Source organism: Pipra filicauda, unplaced genomic scaffold, assembly GCF_003945595.2.
Source record: "Pipra filicauda isolate LSUMZ 115617 unplaced genomic scaffold, ASM394559v2 scaffold179_size1759329_pilon, whole genome shotgun sequence".
Taxonomy (NCBI): domain Eukaryota; kingdom Metazoa; phylum Chordata; class Aves; order Passeriformes; family Pipridae; genus Pipra; species Pipra filicauda.
In genome coordinates, this window is record NW_024104286.1 from 140338 (window position 1) to 167860 (window position 27523).

At 37.6% G+C, this 27523-nt stretch overlaps 2 protein-coding genes across 2 annotated transcripts in view; both read right to left on the reverse strand.

Moving 5' to 3' along the window:
* Positions 1-462: 462 nt before the first annotated feature.
* On the reverse strand, positions 463-25151 carry LOC114000099 (transmembrane protease serine 7-like). Its single transcript, XM_027744145.2, has 17 exons — positions 24936-25151; positions 24439-24607; positions 23657-23781; positions 22717-22784; positions 21543-21724; positions 21408-21446; positions 20449-20665; positions 17734-17873; positions 16201-16298; positions 15157-15269; positions 14189-14322; positions 9596-9703; positions 8445-8564; positions 7646-7829; positions 6662-6933; positions 4938-5074; positions 463-2277 (listed from the first exon to the last, which is right to left on the reverse strand). The coding sequence occupies exons 1-17, from the start codon at positions 25011-25013 to the stop codon at positions 2119-2121; spliced, it is 2343 nt and encodes a 780-aa protein (XP_027599946.2). The 5' UTR covers positions 25014-25151; the 3' UTR covers positions 463-2118.
* A 1634-nt stretch (positions 25152-26785) lies between these two features.
* Positions 26786-27523, reverse strand: part of TMPRSS7 (transmembrane serine protease 7) — a 30228-nt gene continuing 29490 nt past the window's right edge. The window contains 1 exon segment of the mRNA XM_027744267.2: positions 26786-26956. Coding sequence (XP_027600068.1) covers positions 26786-26956 — 171 coding nt within the window.

Consider the following 27523-nt stretch of genomic DNA (forward strand, 5'->3'; position numbering starts at 1 on the left):
AATTTCCAATCACAGTAAAAGACATTACCTTCCTACAGAATTGTCTGAAACCAAAAAGGTTTTTCTAAGTGAAATGAGTTAATGATTATAGATCTCACCATGCACAGGCCAAAGTCCTTATTTTCTTTATATCTGTGAAGGAGCTCCCTAAGGTCTTGAGTTTCTTTCATCCGGGGCAATCTAACTTCCACACTTTGTGCCCTTCTTGCATGTGAAATACCAGCCCTTCTGACATGTGTTGCTGAGAAACTCTTAAATAAAATGAGAAGTCAAGAACTGACCTGAACTTTCTGGGCTAAGCTTTTATCTAAAACAGAACAGCAGGAAAACTGTTTTCTTTCCTAGCCAAGACATCTCTGGTTTCAATATAAGGAAAAGAAACTTGTGCCTTTAAATGTGCACTTTAGTAATAGGGTTATGTTAGGCTCAGCTTTACAAAAAGAGGAAACTCCAAGGTACACATGTAGTCTGATTGCACCTGGGGATTAGGGTTTCAGAGGCACAAACAAATAAAACATATCCACTTGCAGTTTTAGCATGTGTTTATTGAAAAGGAAGATCTGAATGACCGACTAGCCATTAAAGATAGTAACCTCCTAAAATATAGGCTTTGAGTATAGCTTATGCTGTAAGTTCAGCAGAAGCCAAGGTAAGGTGCCCAACACTAAAGTGAGAAAGGAAGGAAAAGCAATATCAGTGTTAGAAAGAAGTATCTCAGTGCATGCAGATTACAGTGGTAGCTCATTCCAGCATTTTCCCCACATGCTGCCAAGGTGGGTCTAAAACTAAAGATCACGTGTTTATGTGCTGCAGAGTAAGTGTGCTCTGTGGACAGCAATGACAGGCATTCAAATTGTCAACTTAATTGGGTTTTTTTAAATACATTAAAGGTGAAAGCTAAACGTTTCGAACATTGAGCACAATTCAAAGACCATCTGCATGGTCTTGAAGCCATCTAAATAAATATTTTATTAAGCTAAATACCAGTATTCTTAAGTCTCATAAGCAGTTTTGGAAATCTTAAATCAGCTAGATTTGGGATGATCTGCTCATCAGGAGATTGTAATTATCAAAACTAGAGTTACTGACAGGGTGAAAGGAATGTGGCTGCCATTTCCTTTTCTACTTTGGATGCAAGGATGCATCCAATCACATAAATCTATTTTCCTTTCATGTCCCTTTCAACGAAGTGTGGTCACATGGGCACAGCCCAGAAAGATACACAAAACAAAACTCCTGAGCCTGAAACTCTGCTTGCTATGGACCAAGGAAATCAGGAAAAACAGTGAACCCATGCTTAAAATTCACAATGCATGCCAGAGACAGAGCTGGGGAAATATACCTGTAACAAACTGAAAACATTAAACCCTTCAGTTATGTTGAAATTGTAAAGATAATGTAAGAAAAAGCATTAGAGTTTTTTAGTTTAATTAATTACGAGTGATTAATTCTTTCCATTTACCTAGATGTCATCCTCTTCCAGTTCTTTAAGAGAAATATCTTGCATCCTAACATTTGTGAGCAATATATCTTATATTTTTAAGAAAACACAGTAGAGAACCTAAAAGTTACAGCCCAAAAAGTAGTAGTCGGGCAGTGAGAGCATAACTAGAGGATGAATTAATCTAAGCTTTGTACACTATACACTATTTGTATTTTTGAGAAATACGAAATAATCATTTATGTTTAGAATCCTGTAACATCACTAAGGCAATATACATGAATTGAATACATATGGAATGTGGCTATGCATATGCAGATATGTGTATGTGGAAACATTTAGATATATAGAGATAACAAGAGACATGGAAGAAGAGAAGACTTGCACAAGAGAGTTTTGGCTGGATTTTTGTTACAGGTTCTAATCCATTTTGTTTTGTTATTAAGGCAGTGCTGTTTCTGGTAATGGGGATAAAGAAGATGAATCCATAAGGAACCTGAAGTTGCTCTGGATCTGAACAGTTATTTCTAGGTGAACCACAATTATAGTTTCTTCATTAAGAAAGTGTATTCTTTCACAAAGAAACAGTCAATGGCATTTTCCTGTTATGCCATCAGGTAGACTACAGGAGGAAGTGCCTTTCATATGGAGACGATGTGCATTTTCTCCTTGGCTGATCAGTTTGTGTTCTGATGGATCCAGTCGTAGAGTGCTGTCACCTTAGTGTACACACCAGGACGATTGCGCCGAGCACATCCTTCACCCCAGCTCACAATGCCAGCAAGATACCATCTATTTCCCTTTCCTGTGCAGGCCAAGGGACCTCCAGAATCTCCCTAAAATGAAGGGAGTCCAGCCATTAGTATACACACACACAAAGCACTCTAACAAAAGTTAGGTTATTTAAGAACAGTAAATACCTACCTTTCTGTTTCTCAAATTAAAACTTAATACTAGAGTCTAAATTCTGGATAGAATGTACCCAGCTAGACGCCAAATTTTTTCAATTATCTTAACTTGTGGAGTTGGCACATAAAGCAATATAAATCACTGGCAAGAAGTAGTTTGTGAAAGAACCCCTTGCTAATTCCCACTACAGGATTCATAAAACAACTCAACACAGCCAAAATGGGGAGAGATGATGATAGGGACAGAAATGGGGAATTCTACTACCATTTGACCATAAATTGTTCACAGGTTGAAGGCAGAATTCTCATGGTGTGTGTTAAATAGGAACAGAAAGATACCACACAGCCTCAATTAAAAACAAACAAACAACGCCCCAAACAAACAGCAACAACAAAACCCAACAAACTAAACCAAACCCCAAGACAAACCAGGCACAATTAAGGATTATCATTAGTTTCATAGTCAAGACTGTGTCTACATTTGTAGATGGAAAGGAAGGAATAAAGACTAAGGAACACACACATAACAACCCAGTCCTCAAATGGAACATGCAGCTCTGCACAGCAATGTAGGAAAATAAAAAATTCCATTTGGTTCAGTTCACAGGATCCAAATGCATTCAGGCTCATCAATGCTTTTGTGCCCTTCATTGTTTTAACCTTGTATGTCTTCCGTGAACTGGTCTGTTCACAGAACTCTGAGCAGCTACAGTGCAGCTCCTCTCTGCAGCTGTTCCTTACGCACACAAGGCAGTCAGCAGCCTCCAAAGTGACCCTGGGGTTTGTTTGCTGCCCCCAGTTGGAGCTAAAACATGTAAAAGGTCAGAAGAAAGTCATGTACCAAGAAAAGAGTAATAAAAGAAAAGCCTTCATCACCCAACCAAACAAAATTATCTAGAGATAAGAGAAGACGACAGAGCAGTTCTTCCACTCTCTCAGGCTGCTGTCCTATGAGGAATTTTAATGATCCAAGAGGCTGATCCCAAAGTGACTTGAGAAAGGAGGATACACAGTCCAGCTGATTACACAGCCTGTTCTGAAAGACCAAAAGGGCAGTATGATGGTGGCAGAGGAAGGATCCTACACAGATGAACTAAGACCAAAGAACATCCTGGAGTGATAAGAAAACAGTGTGAAAGAATAATTGTTTCATTTTTCACTGTAAGTATCAGGTCCTCTAAAGATGAAAAGCGTTTGGAAGTTTCGCATAACTTGTGCAACACATGCACAGCTTACATGTCCAGGAAGAAATGAACAAAACAGGATGACCACAAGTCTGGAACTACAGTAAGAGGGTTTCAGGGTGCTGTGGGGGTTTCCTGAACTCCCAATGTCATTCCTCTCTAGCACTGTACAGGAAATATACTAGTGACAGAAAACAAAAAAATAGCAAAGATGCTACCCAGACCAAGAACTTAGAGGCCCAGAGGGCCAGCATGCTAGGATTCAAACACAGCATATTATATTGGAAACTAGCCAGTATGAGATATAGCTGAATTGCTTAAAAATGTCCATCTGAAAATTCAAGGGCATTTCTTAAGCAATACATCTTTGGAGGAACATCACACTCCTAAACCAACATGTTTTAACAAAACAATTCCAAGGTCTAAGGTTATAGACAAACTGTACATAAAGTTAACAAAAATAATAGTTCATTGAATTAGAACTTACAGACTGCAAGAAAACCCTGCAAATAGTCTATTCCATATAAAGAAGTTTGACCCATTTTGAGCTACAATCTTGCAAAAATTTTCCTATTACATTAAAATAGTAGAATTTACATATTACACAAATATTATATCAAATTGCCACAGTCTAAAAATCAGTAACACATTTCTCTCCCTTTACACAGTAACTGGTATAAAAAACATGTTTGTAATTTTGAAAGTTGATATTTATCATAAGTTTAAATACTAAAAAAGTACACAACTAGTCTAATAACTGAGATGGAGGAAGAAAGCAGAGTCAGGACAATTGAAGTACATCCAAAGAGCAGTTTCTGATTGTGCGTATAAATAAGTGAGGTCATATAACTTATGATACAGTGATGTAGTCAAAAGTTGTATTAAAAGGGAACATTGCAGCTGCAGTTCCCAAACCTAGCTTAGCTTTTCTGTTTGTATTTCTTTGTAACTATAACAATACATTACTCATCATACTGTTACAGTATTTTAGCAATTACACACCCAGACACTAAAAAACAAAAAAAAGAAATTAATACAAATTAATACAGATGGACCTAACTTCATTCCTTTTATCCTTATATTTTTCTTCTACAGTTGTATTTCATATAAGAGAAGATGAAAAACAATTCTTGACACATTTGGCCCTTTGTCTTTGCAAAACAACATTTCTCAAGAGTCAGAGATTATCTATGCCAAATTTCCTTCCTTGTTTTGGAGAGCCTTTAGTTGTTATTTTAAGTTAACCATACACTCACACTCAAGATATCTCTCTCTATTACTAATAAAAACAAAAAGAAAAAAAAAAAGGTAAAAAGAAAAACCACACAAACAACCCACAACTCTGAACAGCTTTCTAATGAAACCAAGTATTTCTTTGTAGTGTTTCTACAAGTTCCAGATTACCTGGCATGCATCAATGCCACCATTAAGATTCCCAGCACAGAGCATACGTGATGTAATAAGATCATCATACAGCTTGTTGCAAACACTTTGGTTAATTATTCTCACTCGAGCTTCTTGCAGTGTTTTGGCAAAATGACCTAGAAAAAAATACAAATAGTATTGCAGAGGTTAAGGTGGTACAAATTTCTAATAGAGATATCACAAAAGAGAATTGCTTCAAGCTCTAAATCTATCCAGCTAATGACAGCAGAGTAATTCTGTTCCCTTCAGATGGTGCCTGCCCTCAACTTACAAAAGTTCTTGTCCACACTACCCTTTAGACACAGAGGTCCCAATGCACCACCTTTGCATTTCCCTAGTCTTTATCCTAATGAGCCTGTTCTGCCAGAAAGTAGTAAAAGCACCATGCAAACTGTAAAGTAAGATTCTACACAGAGTAACTATCTTTGAATGCCATTTCAAATTATGTCCAAAGACAATATGTTGTTATTCACACTATAGTTGTGCTCCAAAAAATGTCCAAGTCCTACAAAATGAAATTTATATGCTGTTTTCAATCCTCTCTAAACTGAGGAATAAAGCTAAAGGGGGAAAACCAAATAATTAAAAAAAAAAAAACCAACAAAAAACCCAACAAAAAACAGCCTGCGAGTCACACATGATGCTAAGAACTTAATTCTGTGCTATAGTATTGACATAAGTTGTCGTTGTGAACTAAAAATCCCAAGTCATGTTTTGGCCCAATAGTGTACATAACCTTTTTGATACTTGGATGATCAGAGGAAGTACAGAATTTTGGTTTGTTTGATTAGTCAGCTTTGAGGGTGGGTTTGGAGTGAAACAGATAGAAAAATATGTTTCTTTTACATATCATTATACTGAATTTGAATGTTACCCATGTAATTTTGATAAAAAGCAAGACGTATCAAGGCATCAATTGTAAAGCCATTTGCACTTCATTAGGTTGTTCTGTTATTAATGAGATTTAATTATTTTTTTAAGGCATATTAAGTAAGCCAGAACTACACAGCCTAGGGGCTTCTGACCAAACATGAGGAACTAGGTCTCAGCACAACTATGGGGACCTCTGAAGTGCTCAGGGGCTGTCCAAGACCAGGTTTCAACACTGGCTCCTGTTTAATGCTGAGACAGGCTATGATCCCATGGGCTCCCCACCTCCCCTCTCCAATTCAATTTGCTTTTTTTTCTGCCTCCTTACTGCAGCATGCTATTTCAAGCACAGAGGCAAAACTCTTCATGGGGCCTACATTAAACTGCCTTTAGTTGAGACAGAGAAAACAAAAAATCCTCCATGATATTTTTGCAATTACTGCTGTTCATGGCCCCCTATTGTCACAAATGTAGATATAGAGACAAATTCTTCCTCTGCAATAGCTGCAAGTCACTGTTTACTTTACATGCAAAATACCTATTCACCAGATAAAATAAGCCATGAGCACAGGCACATTTTTGTAAATCTATGGTCATTTGCTTTTCAATGATCTGTGACACCTGACTGTGCATTTTGTCACTTATCACCTGTCACCCAAGCAAACATTCAGAATTCACAGACTGTAGCTAAGGAGATTTTTTCTAGCTTTTTATAGACCCACTAAGTAAACCACAGAGTTGGGTTTTATTTTGCTTACAAGTATAAATATTTCATTGTTAGAGTTTAAAACTAAGTCAAACTTGTCAGAAGTATATCCAAGAAATGAACATACTATTTTCTTTTATGGCTCCCCAGCCAGTTACATAGCAGACAGTTCCATAAAGAAATACTCTAGAGGTGCTGGGTAAACAAATGGGCTGTACCAGCTCACTGAAGAATACAGGCATCTCCATTTCCAACAGGGCAATGTCATAATCTGAGATAGATTGGTCATACTGTGGATGGACAATAATCCTTTTGATTGATCTCATAGCTACACGACTGCTCTTTCCATTAATAGTGTGTAAGCCCATATATGCTCTCCATCCCAAAGGAACAGAGTATCTGTAAAGAAAATGTTTTTAGAAGATCCCACTGGAAAGTAATGTAGTGTTAGTTCACTCCATTTTAATTACTTTTCAGTATTAGATGAGATTCATCAAAACCAAAGTGAATAGAGTAGAATAGTACTTCAGAAGATAGATGTACTATAATCTCTGTCTCCTAAAACATTAAGTAATATTTTTACTTGCTATTTTGAAAACAATTAATTTCCTAGAGCTCTAAGATCAATTCCATGCAATGCACCATGCTTTGGGAGTCAGAAAAGCATATTATTAAATTCTAATTCCTCCTTGTTGCATGTAGGAGGTATGTCTTTTCAATTTGCACTGCCTAAACTGAACATCAGTGAGTTTTACACTCAATAAATAGGAACTTTTCTGGAGAAAAAAGGCCACAGATTCTATTCAGAAAATCACTGCCTTAAGAAAAAAAAAAAGAAAGAATAAAAAAAAAGGGTGTTTACCCTAAATCTAACAAAACAGTGTTTTATCTTGCAGGATTGACTGACAATAGAAGCAAAGGAGTAACTTTGAATACTTCAGATTTTTGAAGCCAGCAGAATACAATACTGAGTGTTGAGGTACTGATATGTCACAGAATTAAAACCTTAATCAGCTTCTCTAGACAAGGAATAGCTACTGCAGACTTTTGAAAGCAACACCGTAAGGTTATTAAACTGTACATACTCTGAGAAAATATAATTTCTTCATACCTCACAGAATCAGAGTCCAGGAAGCAGTGGGCAGCAGATATGAGCCACCTGTTGGAAATAACAGATGCACCACATACATGACCTTGTGCTCCCATCTGTAAACTTGCTTGCCAAGGCCACTTTCCAGATCTTGCATCTTCACCTCCAACGATTCTGTTTTTCTTAATCTGGTGTCTTCCACAAGCTAATAGAAATCATTGAATACAATAGTAACAAAGCCCACAAGGTCATTTCACTTTGCCATGCTTAACACAAACTTTTATCCACAGACCACAAAGCTGTTGGAAAAAAAGAGTATTTTCTTACTGTGCAATTTGTAAAAAGGTGAGTACTTGCTCCTTCTCACTCAATGGGCAGGTGAGATATAAGCCAATCATTGCTTATCCTCCCTTGTAGCTTTCTAAAGAGGTTAAAATTTCAAAAAGACATTTAGGCACAAACCTAAGCTGGGTTGTTTCTGAAAGTTCACTTGATTACATTCTCACATTTTTCCCTCCTTCCAAACACAGCACTTAAACTGCATTTTATTCAGCTGCAACAAGCTCTAAGACCTTCCAAATACTCCTGGAAGTGTTCATTGCTTGAAATAAGTCGTCACACACAGAATGGATGAGTGGATTTAAAAGAAACCATGCGTAATTCAAGATGTACATTTTCATACTGATGTTGCTGGGAATTATTTTTTTTTAACTTCCATTTGATTTAATCAATTCTTTATCCAATAGTGCTTGACCGTAACACAAATTCCTGACTCAGTTTCCCTAGTCATAAACTAATTTTTACATAAATGTTACCACACCACAGTTCATTTCATCAGATCCATCTGCACAGTCTCTCTTCCCATCACACTCAGGATTTGGTTTCAGCAAGCACTTTCCGTTGAGACATTTGTATGCATAAGGGGAGCAACTTTTGTAGGCTGAAATAAGAGAGAGAAGATAGTGTCACAGGTTTGGAGTCAGGCTTTCAAATTATTAAAAAAACCCTTGCACTAGTTGTTCAAAACTACACATTCCAGTCTGCTGGAAGCCACAGCCTGTACTGGTGTAAACTGGTCCCTCTATGGAGAAGGTACAGTGGAATGTTTTACTCTGAATAACAATCACACTAATTTCAGTCTTCACTATCCATGAGGAAAAAGACATAAAAGCATCCAACTGTCTTCACCACCATTTTACTGAACTCTAAACTGAAGCAGCTAGGCTTGTCAGATCCGTTCTTTTACCTTCACCAGCACTACTGGCATTATGAATTATAAATCTTCACAGCACCTCTGCATTTTTAAGTGAAATAGAGAGAATTGTGGAAGAACTTTATACCTCTCACCAATCAATTTTTCTAAGGACTATCAAAGTTTACTATGTGAGAACCCTGACACATCTCAGCAATAGGCTTCCATCGCTATTGTTCTTATTACCAGTTGCTTACACCTCTAAACAGTGGGAAGGAGTTTTTTTTCAGCAAACGAAGACATACTCCTGGCTACCTCAAGGACCTAAGATCCAAAACAAGCCAAGAATTATAATGGAAAAATGCAGCAAGTCACTAGGGAGACATTGGTAGTACCAGCAATGTCTGTAACCATTGTGGATCTACAGTAAAAAGACCATGAATGTGGTAACAGTCCCCAACCTACCATATCTCTCTCCCTTACATTATTTTGTACAGATCTGGCAGAACCTGGGGAAAAAGTGCTCTTCCAACAAGATCACCAGCAAATGTGTTTTGTTCATCTTTCTAAAATGACTGTTATCTTGGATTTTGCTTCATTAATTGTCTAGACTCCCCCAAGAACTAGTTATACTCTGCATGTTTTATTTTCACAATTATGAAACTTTGTGCCATGAAAAAAAATTTATTTAGAAATAACACATTTATCCATTAAAATAAGCATATTCCCACTTCTGCCTTCCACCATCTTTCAGAAGGTAGCTAAAAATATATACTTACAGCAGTTGTTTTCATCACTGTCCTCCCCACAGCTGTCATCTTCTTTACAAGACTTATACTGATGCTTACACTTCCTGTCACCACAGTTCAACCATTCTGGATTACAACCTGAAGAAGAAAGGTCTGTAAATGCTTTATAGTTCCAATAGCAGGCTATCAGCTATGAGCTACAAACCCTATCAGAAGTCACCTCGATGTTGCTGTGCTATCTCTGTCAGACATTAATCTACCATAGTTTTGAGAGCATCCTGTGACAGAGAGACTTGTTTCATTACCTAACTTGTGCTGTGCTCTCTGACCTTGTGTTACCTTCTGGTCAGTCTTTCCGGCATCTCTTCAGTGTTCCTTATCTTCTTTGATGTGCAGTACCCAATTTGGATACAATACTCTAGCTGAGGCCTTCCTGCCAGTGACTGGGAAGATATTTTCAAACTCCCACTTTATATCCTAGTGTGATGCTTAAAAAACCCCCAAAACAAAAGAAGACAACCAAAAAACAAAACACCAAGTACACACAAAACACACAAAGAATATTTTATGACTGACTCACAAGTCATCTTTTGAGCAACTATTATCCCCCCAGCCATTTTTAGCAAAAAAGCAACGTAGGCAATCTACTTGTCTACTTGATTCCCTATGTTCAGATCTTTATTTTTCTACATATATGTTCTCTAGTTTCTCAGGAGCATTTATAAATACATCCCTCTTTCTATTGTGTAGCACTTTCCCTATATCATAAGCATCTACTCTAGTCTATCATTTAGATCATGAACAAAAATTATGTGACATTCCATAGCAGATATTGGCAGAATGACAATGAAAATATCCTTTCACTTTGGTAATTACTCTTGGCCATTTGTTCTCTGGAAACAGTTTTCTGTATTTTTTCCTTACTATGCTTTCTTCACTTACTGACAAGCTTGTCACACAAGACAGCGTGAAAGTACAGTTTTCCTCTATTTATCCTCTCACAGCGGGGAATTAAAACAATATTTTAAAACTACATGCTGGTTTTTAATATTTTCACTGTTTACAAATTTTTACAAATTTAATATTTTCACTGTTTATTTGTTGTGCTATGTTTTTTTTTTCCTTTGGAAGATTAACTTATAAAGGTTGGTGTAAAATTCCCTCTTCATTTTTTTGTTCTCCCACTCTTAAAAGAGATGCATTACACAGCCTCTTCTCCAGACTTTTATATCTTCACCCACATCCCTCATGTGATCTTAAAGATCACCACCAGTATTTTAGAGAACTTCAGACAGCCTCTAACCTTCATGGAACAAACTCTTTAGAGAAGACAGCAAACAAGAAATAATTGCTCTACCACAATCTAGTTCATCACTACCATTTGAGCAGCCTTTCCAGCCTTCAGACAGATTGCTTGAAGGAATGCATGTTCTATCTGCATATCTAAGGACAAGCTAGAAAAATAAGAAGTCAATGACACTAGAAATGCTTTTACAGTCTAAATGCATTAATGCAGGACTACACCATGCAGAAATACTAAAATGGCTGTTAAAAATTGAAGCTAGTGTCATTTATACAATGAATTGAATATTAAAAAAGGAAACAATATCTTACTTGGCACAACCTGTCAAAGATTTTTATCAATCAGTCTGGATCAAATTAATCAATATTCATCTAAATGGAAATTAGCAAATTAATCTCACATTAACTGCCTCACTCTGAGGGCTGAAAGTGATTCAGCACAGACACATAACAAGTACTGATAGCAAACACTTGTTTAATTTGTTAAGGGAATGTATTCTACACAGGAGTATCTAAGGAGAAGGAAAATAAAAAAAAAAATCAAAACTAGGCATTCTCTTTAATATTATAGATAAATATTTCCTGATATTAAAATGTTGCAGAAACTAATCTGTGTTACTACATTCAACTGAAGGTCTTATGTGAATAAGTGCCTTATCAAACCTTTTCCAAATCCAATTTCATTATGAAACAGCCTTTCCCCAAGAATTTCTTTCACATTCACTTAAACTACCAACTAGTATAGATGGCCAGTTGTTCGTTTGCAATAAATAAAAAAATGTTTGTTGTCTTCCACTTTTTCACATGTGTCAGGGAAAAAAATTATCTGTGGAAGAACAAGTAGTCGAAAGTTCTCTTCTTTCTGCCCAAGTCAAATGAAACTTTTTTCTCATCTAGCACCATAAGCAAATTAAGAGCTACATCAGATTGAAGGACCAAACATATTTGTCCCACAGTTGTCTAATCAGTTCCAATCTGGGGTAATTTAGTCCTCTTCATTGCCTTGCATGTGATGTCAGTGGGAGGAAAGCACACATTAGGTAGCCAGCAGCATTTCCATTTTCTCTTCACCACTCCCAAAGTTATTCAGATGATGGCTGGCATTTGCTTTCCAGGTCAACTCAGAGCAGTGCCTGTGATTTTTAATAAGTGTGTTTTAATAGGTACCCAACAATGGAAAGAAACTAATCTGAGGTGAGTGACTGCAGGCACTACAGATACGGGAGATGAATTCTTTTTCCCCCTTTTTACTTCTACAGGCACATCTGACCTAGAAAACCAGTGCTCTTAATACATGCTGTGCTCTCAGATGGTCTTCCACAAATTACTGTAGTGACTTGATACTGGCACATCACAGCTATTTTACCCCGCCTGCTGAGTCTTAATACAGATCCTTATGATCATGACTAAGACTTGATTAAATAACTTTGAGCCATCTGCTTGCTCCTCAGTGCTAGAAGCAGAGCGCACGGATAGTACTAGACCCTGACAAATTAGAGGACTGGACAATCACCAGCCATATGAAGTTTAACAAGGGAAAGTGTTGGATTCTGCACTTGGGATGGGGCAACCCTGGTTGTGTGTATAGACTGGAGAACAAGAGACTGGAAAGCAGTGCCACAGAAAGGGACCTGGGGGTCTCGGTCAATGGCAAGTTAATTATGAGTCAGCAGTGCCCTGGCAGCCAAGAGGGCCAACCATGTCCTGGGGGGCATCAGGCAAAGCATCACCAGCTGGTCAAGGGAGGGGATTGTCCCACTCTGCTCTGCACTGGGGCAGCCTCAGCTGGAATATTGTGTGCAGTTTTGGGCGCCACAATATAAAAGAGACATTAAACTACTAGAGAGTGTTCAAAGGAGGGCGATAAAGATAGTGAAGGGTCTGGAGGAAGAGCCATATAAGGAGCAGCTTGGTCTGTTCAGCCTGGAGAAGGGGAGACCTCACTACAGTTACAACTTCCTCCTCACAGGAAGAGGAGAGACAGACACTGATCACTTCTCTGTGACAGAGCCCAAAGGAATGGCCTGAAGCTGAGTCAGAGGAGGTTTACATTGGATATCAGGAAAAGGTTCTTCACCCAGAGGGTGGCTGGGGACTGGAACAGGCTCCCCAGGGAAGTGGTCACAGCACTAAGCCTGACAGAGTTCAAGAGGCGTTTAGACAATGCTCTCAGGCACATGGTGTGATTCTTGGGGTGTCCTGTGCAAGGCCAGGAATTGGACTCGATGATCCTGATGGGTCCCTTCCAACTCAGCATATTCTATGATTGTAATAAAGACTGAGGATTTTCTCTGTTAGGCTTAGACTCATCTTTAGCCCGTTTTTGAGGCAGTGACTGGAATAACCACAGCACATGGTATAGTCTGTAACTTTTTCTAGTACAAAGAGACACACATTGGTGGAAGCAGAAATCCCTAAAAATTATGTTAGTCCTGTAGAATGACCAACCATAAAACCTAACACCTGTTTATAATGGAAATCATGAAACAAGAATCTTTATCAGAGACCTTAATACATAAACGCTTCTGTGTCAACACTGAACTACATTTGGTCAAGCAAGCTGAGGATCTGAAGAGGTTTCAAAAACTCATCTGATCTCTTGAAATTGCAGAGAACTTTAGTTACCTAGATGTTAATTGGGTAAAGGAAATAAAAGGCATAGAAAAAAATAAGATATTCCATCTTTTCTAAGAAATATCACATGTAGATATGTGTATCCCCCAAAAATTCCTGTTTCACCCTCAGAAGCCCTCCAAGACCTAATGCTGATCCAGAAGTGCATAGACTGGGGAATCAGGAGAGGGCTATAAGAATCTCAGTCATATTTCTGCAACATCTGCTAGCAAGGGGTCCTCTTCAACTGTCAGTGAAAATCTAAAGTGTTTGCATAAACCTGGAAACTGATTTAGAGCAAGTTGAGTTGTGAATTTAGAGAGAAGACTAAGTATTCGTGGTTAACTTCTGCTGGCAGAGGAGTCATGCTTAGAGGCTCTTTGCCATACTATTTTCATGTTGCAGCTCGGCTATTTTAAGGTGTTAGCAAAGTGCCATATAATTAGATCCACAGAAATGGAGAATTTTTTTTTTACTACCCATTTTACATAAGTATTGATAAAACCTAGAAAATCAGTTTCTTAAAGCATCTTATTCTAAATGTGTACATCTATTTGTTTGATTAAAGACAGACTCATATTTTAAACATTTATCTCTTGAAATCAGGTTAAGAATAAAAGGCAGGTCGATTTGTATGTGGTTGGCCTGTCAAGCATGGTTTCTCAAAGGTTTGTCCTTAAAAATTAAAGTATGTGCTCAATAACTTACGGTCTGTGTGACTGAAGGCTTTATATTCAATATAAAACCCTCTGTGGGTGACCAGTTCATCAGAATGGAAATTGATTGCAACAGAATAGCCATATTCCCTGTTTCTGTTGTTTTCTGAAAGAGCTTTACAGTATCTAGCAAGGCAAAAGTGAGAATTATTAATTTCTAACCAAACAGACCATTACCACCCAGCTACATCTACTTTTACTGAAAGGTAATGACTCCAAAAAGCTCTTAAAACAATGCAGTAAAGATCAGTTATATTTTGGTGTTAAAAACAGCCCGACAGAGGCATTGGAAAGCCTATTTACAAATGCCTTCCACTCCACACTAGCAGACTTTGAAACAAAATACAGCAAGATGATCGATGTCAGGATCTACCTTAAAAATACAAACTGCTTCAAGCATGTTTGATTTCAGATTTCCCATTTAGGTTTGCAAATCCAAGAGCTGCAAATCCAGTGAAGGATTAAATCATTCAACCAAATCCAATAGGTGTTGCTTATTTCAATATGCACCTTCCAAGAGGCAAATTACTCAGAGTAGTGGTTTTTTTTAGTGTTAGTGTAACAATTACAGTCACTAAAGAGTAAGTGGTATAGAAAATGAAAGTTCTGATGGATGCAAGCTCTTCACCTGCATCAAGACCACTGCCAGGAATTTACAGTTCATCTGCAGCTGCATAAAATCCTGTAGTTTTCTACATTATTGCTTTTAAGGGGAACAAAAGTGTAAGTAAGTGCCTGTAGAAAAACCAGGATGCCTAAATTAATGTAATGACAAATGTTTAATACTAGGGCAGGATTAAGAACATTCTGCTGCTGAAGTTCTTTGGAAGCATGCCAATTTTTTGTTGAAATGTACCTTTCTGCACTATAAGTGGTGATGCATTTTTTTCTTAAGTACAGTACATTGTGCAGAACATCAAAATGCAAATTAATATATCAGAAAATAATGTCTTTACTCACCTAACTCCATCAATTTCTAACCAGTCTTTATCACATTTACTGGACCCTGGAGACTTCTCTTGAATTTGTATTACAAGGATTTTTAGTGACAGTTTGTAGCCAGGCAATGGTGCCTAAAAATCAAAGGATAAATACCCCGACATACATATTTCACAAGGTGAAAAAGGCCTGTGCTGCCAAGATGGCAAATCTTTGTACACATATTATTAGATTGAAAGTACTGCATTTCTATTGTGCAAATTAGTGCCTTCAAAGAACCAAAAAACTTTCCCGATTTAAAAATCTATAGAAATCTTTTTAGATCCAACTTTGGCCAGACTCTGCCAAATAAAGGAGTGTGAGCATTTCTGCAGTCAGCATAAAGCACTGTATCAGAAGTTCATCCTATGTTTGTACTGCCATGTGTTCCCATTCCTTTTGTGAACAGAGATGAGAGTTTTATGCTACAAGCTGCTAATAATTTTCACTGAGCACAAGAAAGGTAGAGACTGTTACCAAGTTATATATATGAAAAGCTTCCTTTACCAGGGAAAGTAAAAAAGTACTTAAATGCTTAATGGAGCAACACACTGGGGAGTTGGTAAAAATTATGGGGAGATTTTAAGTCCTGCCAAAGGACTTGCTGGACATTCAGAGCTAACTTTTGAGCCAGAGAAGAACCTGTTTCTGCAGAATTCAGGGAAATACAGTGTGGTATCCACCATATGAGGCATGATTTATATGACCATTTTTTCTTTCTGACATAGAAGAAAAGTGCTGATTATTATTAATTTTCTCTGGCTGCTAGGAGTTGTTGTCTCACCCATTAATTTGGTTTTGTCATGAATAATACTCAAACTTTTGGAAGTTGGCAATGTTTCCCTTCCATAGTTGGCATCTGTACATCAGACAGGAAAGAAATGAGTGCCTGAAAAGAAGTCAGGTGCAGGAGTCCCACTAAGTTTTCTCTCTGTCCCACCCACATCAAAAGTAATTTCTCCCGATTTTTTGTCTAATTAACATAAAACAAAGTCATCAGTACTCAAAAGAGATCCTGGAACTTACTTTGATGATCCAGCTGCAGTCAATGTTTGGTGGGTAGTAACTTGGGTAATAAGGGGAACTGAGTGTCCCGTTCCAGGAAATGTAATGACCACCACACACTGGGAGAGAAATATATCAGCAAGGAACACCGTTATTATCTCAGCCGGGTTAAAGGGCAGAGGCTACTTCACTTGCTAGGACCCTTCTTTATGTACTGAGTTAGAAGAAAGGGTTGTGACAGTATTAAACTCACATTTTGCCCGTATTAACAGGAAATCACTCAACTGCTACCTCTCCATCACACTGGATTTCTCTTATTAAATTACAGCTAAGGGTAAGTACAAAACACCTTTGACTGAAGTTTTTAAAAAATGTTCTTTCGTGGTAGGTAGAAGAAGCAACTAAATGTGGATGCAACAAACCTCCCCCTTCCAATGTGCTTCTGACCTTTCTGTAGGCATTATCAAAAATTAAAAAGCAATCAGCCCAATGAAGTGAAACCTCTGTTTAATTTCACGTAAACCAGTTTATGTAAAAGTTCTCAGTCTGAAAATTCATGCCACATTTGAACAGTATTTTTGAGGTTTTATTTTCTACCAAGGACTCTCCTAGACATCCAGTCCTCAGTGCTTTTAGTTCTCTTTTGATAACATCACAATTGTAAACATGAATATAACAGAAATGAAGACAATTTTGAAAATAACAATATTTTGTGGCAACCCCCAATCTAAATATCATTTGGAATGCTAATCTTCAGAAAAATTAAGCCATTCTAGTTAGTAATGTGCATGGAATAGGTATTTGCCTAAGCAGCATCCACAAAGACACAAGCTCGAGTGTGTAAGATTTGGAAAAGTTTATCCCCCTGTGATTTGTTCCACAAGTTTGAAAATAGTCACTTGCTTTATTGTCAAAATCCTTTCACTTAGGCTTGACCATGTGAAGCCCCTTCATCTCCTCTACAATACTACAGTTTATCATTACTCATAATATTTCACTAATCATTCAGAACTCATGTAAAATTCATAGTACCTTATAGGTTCGGAATATACTTCATAGGTCTTGAAACACTTTTCTTGTACATTTAACTACATTGAACAGTACTTTCAGTAAAGGAACAAAGACGTATTAGAACTGTTTGTTCTTGTTTTCCATTTTCTTTAAACACACATTCTACAGGCTGGGGATAGATTGCCAAAACTGATAAAAGTGCTGTTCTTTGACTGGAACTATCCAGCCTTGCCTAGACATATAGTGCCTGTAGGGCTATTTGGCTGGCTGTTCTGCTGCCACTGCTCAGTGTTTTCCATGTAGCAAGACCAATGTCTGGCAAGTATGGCTTGAGTAGTTATCAGAAAGACAAAAAAATCTCCCAGACCAAAGGATTTTTCTGTTCTTTGTTCAGTTCTCAAACTTTTTTCAAAGTGGGTCGGAATGATAATGCCCTGACTTATACGCCAACATTCCCTCCCACAAGTATGTTCAAAGCAATATCAACTTTTTTAGAGGCAAAATCAGGAATACGTTAGATGTTTGTTGCTATTAATTACTTACTGATTTTAGGAATGGCTTGAAAGTGAGCTTTTAATATGCTGCTTCCTTCTCTTTGGTCCAGTGAGAAGGTAAGCAACATCACATTACTAGATGAAGTTAAACGTACAACAGAAGGAGCCCAGGCCCCAGGTCCACACCATCTGGAATAGTACACAAAAAAATACATTAAAAAAATCCCATATTCCAGTCATCTTTGCTGAGAAACCAGGCAGAAATAACACTGATCCGGTCATCTGCACTGCTGAAGCATTCCTTTGGCTACCACTTCCCTTTTATTCTTCCACCCCATTGACAGCACACAAGACGCTAGAGTTTCCCGTCACTGAGGCTTAGTCACTCAGGGTGAAAAATCACCCTTGTTCTTGCTTAACGAGTGCCCCAGAGTTTTCAGGCCTGCACAAGCTTCAGAGAGGGAGTGCCAGACTATGTTATTCCAGTAGTGGTAGGGGCACTGGGTCATAGAGGTTAGGTCTGAAAAGACAACAAGTGCCAGTGCAGCAGCGTTGAGAAGCATCTATGCAACAGATAAGCCCAAACATTTTCAATCTATTAACATTCACTTTGGTTTCATGTCACAAGAGCTATTACACAAAATGTGAAGGTCTATGCATGGAAACTATTAATTCTTACTGATCTTCTACTTGAATAATGAGTTAATTTATAATCTTGAAGCTTGAAAACTTACTTCTACTTGGAATTTGAGATGTTATCTCTTGCATCTGTAAATTCACTCTTATGTTTATTCCATTTTGAAATACACAGCATATTTTGGATTTCTTTTCATTAATTGATAAATCTGTGTTAAAAATTTCTAGCAGTTTTCTCTTTTCCTTGCACAGCAAATGAAAGCAATTAAGACAAGACCTCTCAGTAACAGTCTTTTCACCACAGCCCTGCCACTGTCACCAAGATCCACATTGGCAGCATAAAAATAAAATTTTTGAACCTTAAACTGAAAATAGTTGTCTTTTGCTTTCCAGCAGGCTATTCCTGGTTCCCATTTCATGTGAGACACTAGATTTGCCTCTCTTGCAGACATTATTAAATCTGTTTTATCATAATAGCTGACAAAACCTTTATAAAATAACTATTTGAGTCCTATCTGCACTGAAACATGGAAATCTTTCAGCATCTTGATCAGCCCTGTTGACAGCCTGGCTTGTCTTCTGACTGTACCTTTTGTCACAGTATCATCAGAGTAGCAGGGCAAGCTATGAGAAGAGTTGTCCACGTGAGATGATTATTCTTACAGTACACCTCACCATCACAGCTTGCTCACTCTTTAGTATTTGTCACTGAACAGCTGTACTACCACAATTTATGGAAACTGGTGAGAATTGTTTTAGTCACCATGTGTGACCCTAGACCTAAACATTAGGGAATAATGGCTATAAATATCATAATTACTGGCTGTCATGGCTATTGGACATATTATTATTAGTTCTATTATGTCTGTCTTAAGTAGCCGCTAGCTGCTTTTGGCTCCAGTAGAAAACTAATAGACATATGCAAACCCACACATTTTCTATGGTGGCAAGAAAAACAACCAAAAAAAGTCAGCTTTTGTTGAGGTATCATTTAACATAATTTCAGTCACAAAATTCTGTTTTGGTTCTTTGATAGACAGGCACTAATGCACATTCTTGAACTTTGCCTTACAGCTCGCTGCATCAGTGTTCTCTGAATATGTTACATCACACCCCTGTGTCAGTTTTGCCATTTTCCAGGTGCTTCCATGCTCATGGACGGTTCTACATTTGTGTTTCCTAAAAATCTCAGCCATTGCTAATAATGCACAGTGGAGTAACAGTTGCAGCAATAATCCATAATCAACAGCAGAACAGATGCAGCCCAGCATCTGGAACAGGATTCTCCTTCCTAGGCTACAGTCTGAGAGTAAGTCCTTACAAAACCCATGTGTTCATTCCATGCCAACAAAAGCAAGCTCTTACGTTTTGTTGCATGAAGAGAGAAATAAGTCTGTTAAGAGAGCTGAAGAGGACCACCTACTCAAGTAAGTTAAAGCACTACTGGAGAAGTGCATTTCAGATTCCTACTGAATCTTCATGCTCAGCTAGCCTCTTCCTGAATGTTCTTACAAAAAACTTTTTAAAAATTCCCTTCTTGAAACCATCAGATTCTCAACTTGTTTATTTTGTTTGATGAAGACAGATTCAATTGTGTCCATACATGAAATTTGACTCTGAAAAGTGGGCATGGCCACTTAAGTTTAAATATCATATGATCTTACTTACGCAAATGGACTACATGGTGACTGAGGATGGAGCCTTCCATAGGCACAATCCTTGCAGATGGACTACTATAAAACATGTATTTTCTAAAAGTGATAGAATACAATACTATAAAAAGTCTGTATCTTTTTGAGTTGTGACAGTAACTGTATGAAATCAAATCCATTAAAAATTAGTCATAAAATGGAATAAGCCTCACAGCAGGTTCCCTAGGGAAGGGGTCATGGCACCAAGCCTGTCAGAGTTCAAGAAGCATCTGGACAGGGCTCTTAGTCATATGGTTTAGCTTTAGTCCAATGAAGAGCAGGGAATTGCACTTCCAACTTTTATAGAAGGTCTTTTCACTGCCTGACGCAATATTTTTAATTAAGTTTTGTTTGGAGTCTTACATTTTATCAATTTGGTACAGTTTCAGAGAGTTTCTGTACAGCTCAATAAAACACCTTTGCTATCTCTATCATACCTGGTAATGATCTTGTTTTGCAGTGGAAGAAGGAAATCATATGCTGATAAGTGGTGTGATGCACAGCTCTCTGGAGTGACACCATGCAAAGTGATAACTACCAGTCTCACCACATAGTTAGAAGGAACTCGCAGCCTCCATTGATAAAAAGACTTTTTGGGATTCATCAGAGTTAGAGTCCTGTTGTTACCTGGCTTGGCATACAGGTCAAAGGATACTGCTATACAAAAGAAGTTAGATCAGTGGCTGAAAAACTGTTAAGCTGAAAGATAAATTAAGTTCTTGGATAAAATTTCAAACAAGGTAGAAACAATCACCTCCCCACACTTCTTGACTACTCTAATCCCTTTTTGCCCTTCCCTTTTCAACTCTATTCTCTTTTCCCTACCAGACTGCATCACCTTCTCCAGCTCTGGACAAGCCTCATCACCACCAGCTCATCACAAACTCCAGAAGCAGGAGGTGATTTGGCTGCAATTGCCACGATCTCTGTTTCACACCTACTGCTTCCTGCGTCCTTTTCTCTTTGCCCCCTCCATGCAATGAGAACACTAAGTACACAAAGTCAATCTCAAGGTGTGCTTGATGTGGAGAAATCAAGCAAAGTGAATTAAAGCTCTACACTGTCTGACTGATCACTACAAAACTATCTAATCACAAGATAAGTAAGTGATATATAATTTTGTAGAGTTTTTTTTTTTTTTTTTAAAGATGCCACGGATAGGAACCACAGCTCATTGCAATGCAGTGGGAACTATTAAATTTCAACCATTTTAGTCAGAACATCAGAATAAAAGCTGTAAGGTATTTTCATCCAGCCTCTATTTGGAACACAAGACAGGGAGATTCCCTAGTTTGGTTTAGTTTGTAGGCCCTACAGATATAAATGGCAAACTGCCATTTTTCTGTTACAGGATTCCCCCCCATAGTGGTATCAGTTGGGATTGAAGCATAATTACCTGATTTTAGCATCACATCATATTCTGTGGAATCTGAAACTGAAATTTATTAACTATCAGCTACACAAGTCAAAGACACAAACTGGAGAAAGAAAAATAGACAGAATAGGAATTAAACGACAGGTACATTGTTACCAAAAAGCTCCATTGTAACAAGATCAAAATCTTCCTCCCCAGAAGAACTGAACAAGTGAGCTGCCTGTTTACTACACATTTCTTTTTGTTCCACTGGGGTTAATTTCTTAAGAGAAGTAACTATGTCTTGTGGTGCCCAGAATGTATTCCAGTAGTAAGCTCGAAGTCCAAATTCCCCTTCACTGTGAAAGGAAAAAAGTGCATCATAAATACACTGTAATTACTATTTTGGACGTGATTTCCTCTGGTCTACATTTTTGGCTGGCACAGTTTCACAGCCAGTTGAACTGCTGTGCAAAGAGTTGCAGCTGAACACACTGGCAAAAAGTTCTCTTGTTTAACAATTGCTTTTGCTATACAGTAGAAATACTTCGAAAAAATGCTGCTTAAAAGGTTACACACTAACACTGAAAACTACACCTCACAAAATCCTTGCAATAATTTTTATGGAATCAGATGTTTCCCTCCCTTCTGTATAATTAAACACTTTTAAGATCATGTTACAGCTCCAGAAACATTGTACTTTTTTTTTTTATCTGAGGTTAGCACCGTATGACAACGCAATTTTATGCCCATACTTTGATACAACATTTCATACAATTGTTGCTGAAAGAAACAATCTTTACGAGTACATATAGAAAGTATGACCTCAGTGATTCAAAGAGACAATCCATCACACTCCTCCTTTCAAAATGACCTATGGACTGACCTGTCAGAGTTTTCAGAAACTACCAGGATAGTAGTAGCCATCTGCACAGTGTATTTATCTTTCTCACCAGGAGCTTAAGCAGAATGTCTTGCCCAAAATTATACATTTAATTTTTGTTTTGATAGGTTAAAAAGGAACTTCATTTGAATAGACAAAACCAAAATAACATTCTGCAAGTGCCAAATTGTTATTTCAAAAATTAGAAATAGATGAATAGACTATAAAACAATCCATAAAACAAGGAACAATTAATTAGACTTCATTTCTCTCACCGATTCTACAGGGCAAGACAGAAATCACTCTATTAGCTTAACTCATATACTTAAGTGCATTTCTACATTTTTAATTCTCTTACAGAGATCTGCATGTTCTTCCAGGTAACTCATTTAAAATGCATGGAAAAAAAAAAAAGAGAAACACAGCTGAGTATTTTAAATTTATACCACATGTTGAAACAGTACCTACCTGAAAGCAGCCACCACAGACTTCAAATAGTACTTTCCCAAGAAGGAAGACTCATATGTTTCTGCCAACTGACAATCAAATGGTGGTAAAAGAAAATGCAAAGCATTATATTTTAGTGCCAATATAATCTCTTATGTTATAAAGCATTTGTCTTTTTCTTCCTTTCCTCTTCCTCACACCCCCACATATATCAAAAGCACTGTCCATCACTTTCACAAAATGTATCAAATAAGGCTCATAATTTTGCATTAAATTCCACTAAAATAAAAAATTGCTTCCAAGTCACATCACATTTCAAGACCATTGAACTAGCCATGAAAAACAAGACTTTAATAATACATTTATATTTTTGTTTCAGTCTTTAAATTTCTGGGCATAAGCAACTTGTATTGGCAGTGCACAAAGCAGCTTTGAGGCACTAGATTAGCTCTTCTGGGAAATACAGGCTAACAGAGAACTGCTTTGTGTTTAAGGCTGCTGTTCACGTGTACCTAGGAAACAGTATTGATCTCACAAATAGAAACTCATAAGAAGTGCAAGAAAGAAAGCATTGTTGTGAGTGATAAAGGAAAACAAAATAAAAAGTCAAGCACTGAATTGGAGATATAATTAAAAAAAAAATAAAGGGAAAAATGTAGAAGGAAGAGAGTTTGAATGAAGTAAAACAAAAACACTCTCCTCTTTCCTTTGAGTATTTTTTCCATAACCTTGAAACCCACAGGTTTATTATCTAGAAAACATTGACCTTACTATAAGACTCACAGCCCCATCTGTCTAGCTATGTTTCGAAATCTGAAAACTGCCAAGGCACTTGCTAGCTTTAAACTTGCAATTTTGAAGGAAAAAAAATAGTTACGACTATCTGGAATCCCCTCCTCATTCCCAGTCTGATTCTGTAAAAATATTTATAAATTATTGCTCTATTTATGTGGGAACTTACATAATTTTGGATTGCTTCTGCTTGCAGGAGGAATTTCTGTGATGTTGGATCATTGAGGTCATTTGTGTAAGCCACATTAGGAATTTCTAGGCTTCCGCCAATATAAATGAAGGAGAAGGCTGGAGCTGAGAAAAAAAAAAAGATTAAAAAAATTAGCACACCTAATAACATTATAGAAAAGCTTCCAGAATAAGAGGCTTGCAGAAGCATGTATTTGTCTTTGGTGCCTGTAGGTATTAATTCTTAGGAGAAACATGCAGTAATAGCCAGAATGCTGAATCACTCTCACTGACAGAGTAATGCCCAGCAGGAAAGGAGAGAAATGAGGTACAGGTTCAGACAGGCATTTTTACTAGGAAGATTTAATTGTTAAGCTTCCATTTTTTGCAGTGCTAATCTCCTGAAGAGGTATGGTTTTAATGGCTATGTGTTGAGATTTGGGAAGGTATATATGCAAGTTAGGTACCTGTCCTGTTTTTGGGAAAAGGGGAATAGAAGATAGACATCTAATTCCTGTAGGTTCTTGGGAAAGATGACAGTTATAATAATGATGGTATTCACAAACAGAGTCAAGCAATTGAGATAAAATGCACACCTTCAATATTCTTGTGCAGCTATTAACTGCTAAGTATTGTGCATTTTGTTCCTTTAGCAAAGACATGAAGGAGAAGGGAAAGCCAAGTAGCTTAGGTGCACATTATGTGCTCAGCTGCTTAGTGCAGAGCTTTTCACAGCGCAGAATGTGAACCCAGCATGGTCTGGATGAGATGGGTAACACTTACAGAAAGAATAGTGCAGGACTAGCACGATTACTGTAACTGTTAAAGAAACTACAGATAATATTCCTAGAAGCCGTCTCCTCCAGAAAGACAACTTCATCCTTTTGAAGACATGATACTTTTGACATAAGCCATCTTGGTAGGATGGGTAGTAGCAAACATGTGGACTTTCCTAGAGAATGACACGGGAAGGCATCAATTAGTAAGGCAATGAAGAAGAGCTATCGTATTACATTTTAGTATATTTACTCTTTAAAACTAAAGACATTAAAATTGAGATAATATCTTTCATGTTATCAGCTACATCACCTGGGAAACCCACAGATTTCTTGGCTGCTTGCTTGCTTAATGCATTTCAATCTACGGAAATGTGTGTGTGGGGAAATTATTATCACCTTGGTTAAGAGCAATTTATGAAGAACAGAGGTCAATGCACACCAGAGTGGACAAGGAGATCGTTTACTATGTTCCTACTATAAAGCTCAGCTGGTGCCTCTTACCTGCCCTGCAGCCCGCTCAGCGTCTGGAGCTGGAATGCTGTACACAGAAGTCTGGCTGGAGGGGAGAGCCCGTAGCATGATGCTGTGACACAAACACCTTCTGACAAACCTACTATCAAAACCCTAAGCAACCCTCACTTCTGAAACAGAACTGAATAGCATGCTACCCTCCCCACCGCACACCCTGGGCATCTCTTATTTCCCCTTTGCCACACTGCTTGAAGTTGGAGCCAGCTGATCTGTGATCAAAGAAGGTTGGGAGGAAAAGCTACCATCACTGTAACTCTTTGTTTGCCTAACTGGCTAAGCAGGATATGGATCCCACCATTTCAAAACAGGTCGCTTCTTTCAGGAATAATAGAGTACAGAAATAATTTATTATACAATGGAAAGGTCATGCAAGCAATTTACAGATAAAAAAATCCCAGAGCAACATAAACGAGGCAACTTCTAATAAACGCCCAGTGGAATCCACAGAAATACCAAAGAGAGAAGAAATGCTCAATTCCACAGACCACTTGAACTTTCCAGTCTCAAGCTGGTACCAAAGAATAACTGTAACTGCAAAGTAATTCATGTTCACATTTCCTGTTTGAAAGAAAAACTAGTTTTAAGTCAGCAAATCAACAAGTTGACATATTCTGCATGTAAAATAAGAAAATCAAGGATGTGAGAGGGATAATAACATGTTTTATACATGTTGAGAGAGACAGCACAAAAAACAAAACCTTGAAAACTAAAACAGTCCCAAGAAACCTGAGTCTCACAAAAAGAACCCAAAACAAACAAACCCCACCCTCCGAAAAAAACGCAAAGGGAAGAAACAAACCCCAACCCAGATCACGCAGACTGCAAAAGGGATTAACTGGAAGGCAATCCTCAGAGCTCAGAAATTCAAACTACAGCTGCAGACAGATGGCTTTGTTCAAGTCCTTTTTTTTTCTAACAGCCTTTCTGCTACACACACAACCTGCTGATTGTCCCTCCCTTTACAGAAAAGAAAAAAACACAGAAAAAGCCTAGAAGAAACAAACCACTTTTGCATAAAAATTGTATCAGGACCTTTCAGAAACATCAGCTTTACTTGGCAAGGACAAGATCATTGCAATAACTTACATCATTATATTTACTCACCGTCTTAAGATTGCCTGAAGCTAAAGAATTCAAATTCTTAGGTGGATGAACTTGAATATGAAGAAATGAAGGCAGGAAATTAAAGAGTTAGTAGCTCCAAATCATGCAGTTAATTAAATGAAGGCTGGAGGAGGAATAAGCATGGAGCAAATCACTACTCAACTCAAAATTTCTGATCTTAAAAAATTAGGGCCCTACAGATTTGAAAGGATTGAGTTCACCTTCTGCAACCTCTATTCTTCCTTGTTACCTGTCAGCTGTTCTTGGTGGAGGAGACAGGGAAAGTAGTATTTGCAAGAGTGCAAATAGTTGATTGCTGCTCCACAGTTACTTCTGTACTGGCCTTACACATCTCAGAAGAAAGGAGTGACTAAGCCTTAAGCTCTCTCTTTATGTGATCAATTGTATCTTCAGCTTCCTGACAGAGGATTGCACCTGCACTTAGGTGGTACCTGGAAAATGAATGTAGAGTGCCAGAAGTTTATTATTGCACCTCCTCCTGTGTCTTCAGACATCTGCATAGAACAACCACCACAAGGAACAGCCTCTTCCTTATTCATGAGGGTTTGAAAAAAGGCTAATTATTACTTCCATATGTGAATTCCAGAATCAGCAAGAGACCCACAAAGAAATTCCACCACTGAACAGTTTTTCCAAATATGATTTTTAATTGAGATATCCAGGACATGTTTTATTCCACAAAAACAGTTTTCACATTACAAGACTGAAGGCACATATTTGTGAATCCATGGTGCAAAATTTGACACTCTTGTGTAGACACCTGGGAAATTTGGTCTTCCACATCCATAACCCCAGCTCACAATGCCAGTCAAAAACCATTTTCCGTCTCCATTGCTTTGACACGACAATGGTCCGCCAGAATCACCCTAAAAATAACAGATTGAGTTGTATGTGTTTACAATGAAATATAAAAACTAGGGAAAAATCCACAGCAGATGTTTTGCCTGAGCAATTCCAACAGTGATTATAATTTCATATTCACATAGTTCAAACCATCGATACTTTGTTATTTGTAAGCAGATGGATTGCACAGTTGTACCAAAGTGTGCTCTTTCACAAGAAAGAAGGCTAACTCTCCCTCTCTAAAGACACTAAAGATATTACTTTTCATGGACTAGATTTGAAATTCAAATTTTTTTTCCTAGTTTCAAACTCACAGCTAGACCCCAAATCTGCTCCTTGCTATGCATGTAAATTCAAAGGTTACACACAAACAACTCAAAAAAATAGTAAGCTTTTTTAAAAAAAATATAAATACAATAAATAAAATGAAATATTTAATAATTATATAACTTCTCTCAAATTAAAGGTAAATGGAAGCAGATTGAATCCCTCAATTGTTTTGTGTTTGTGGTTTTTTTTAGTTTAAAGAAGGAAAAAGAGCCTAAGTGTCATCCTCTAGTAGATACAAGTCAACAAACAACTAACAAGTT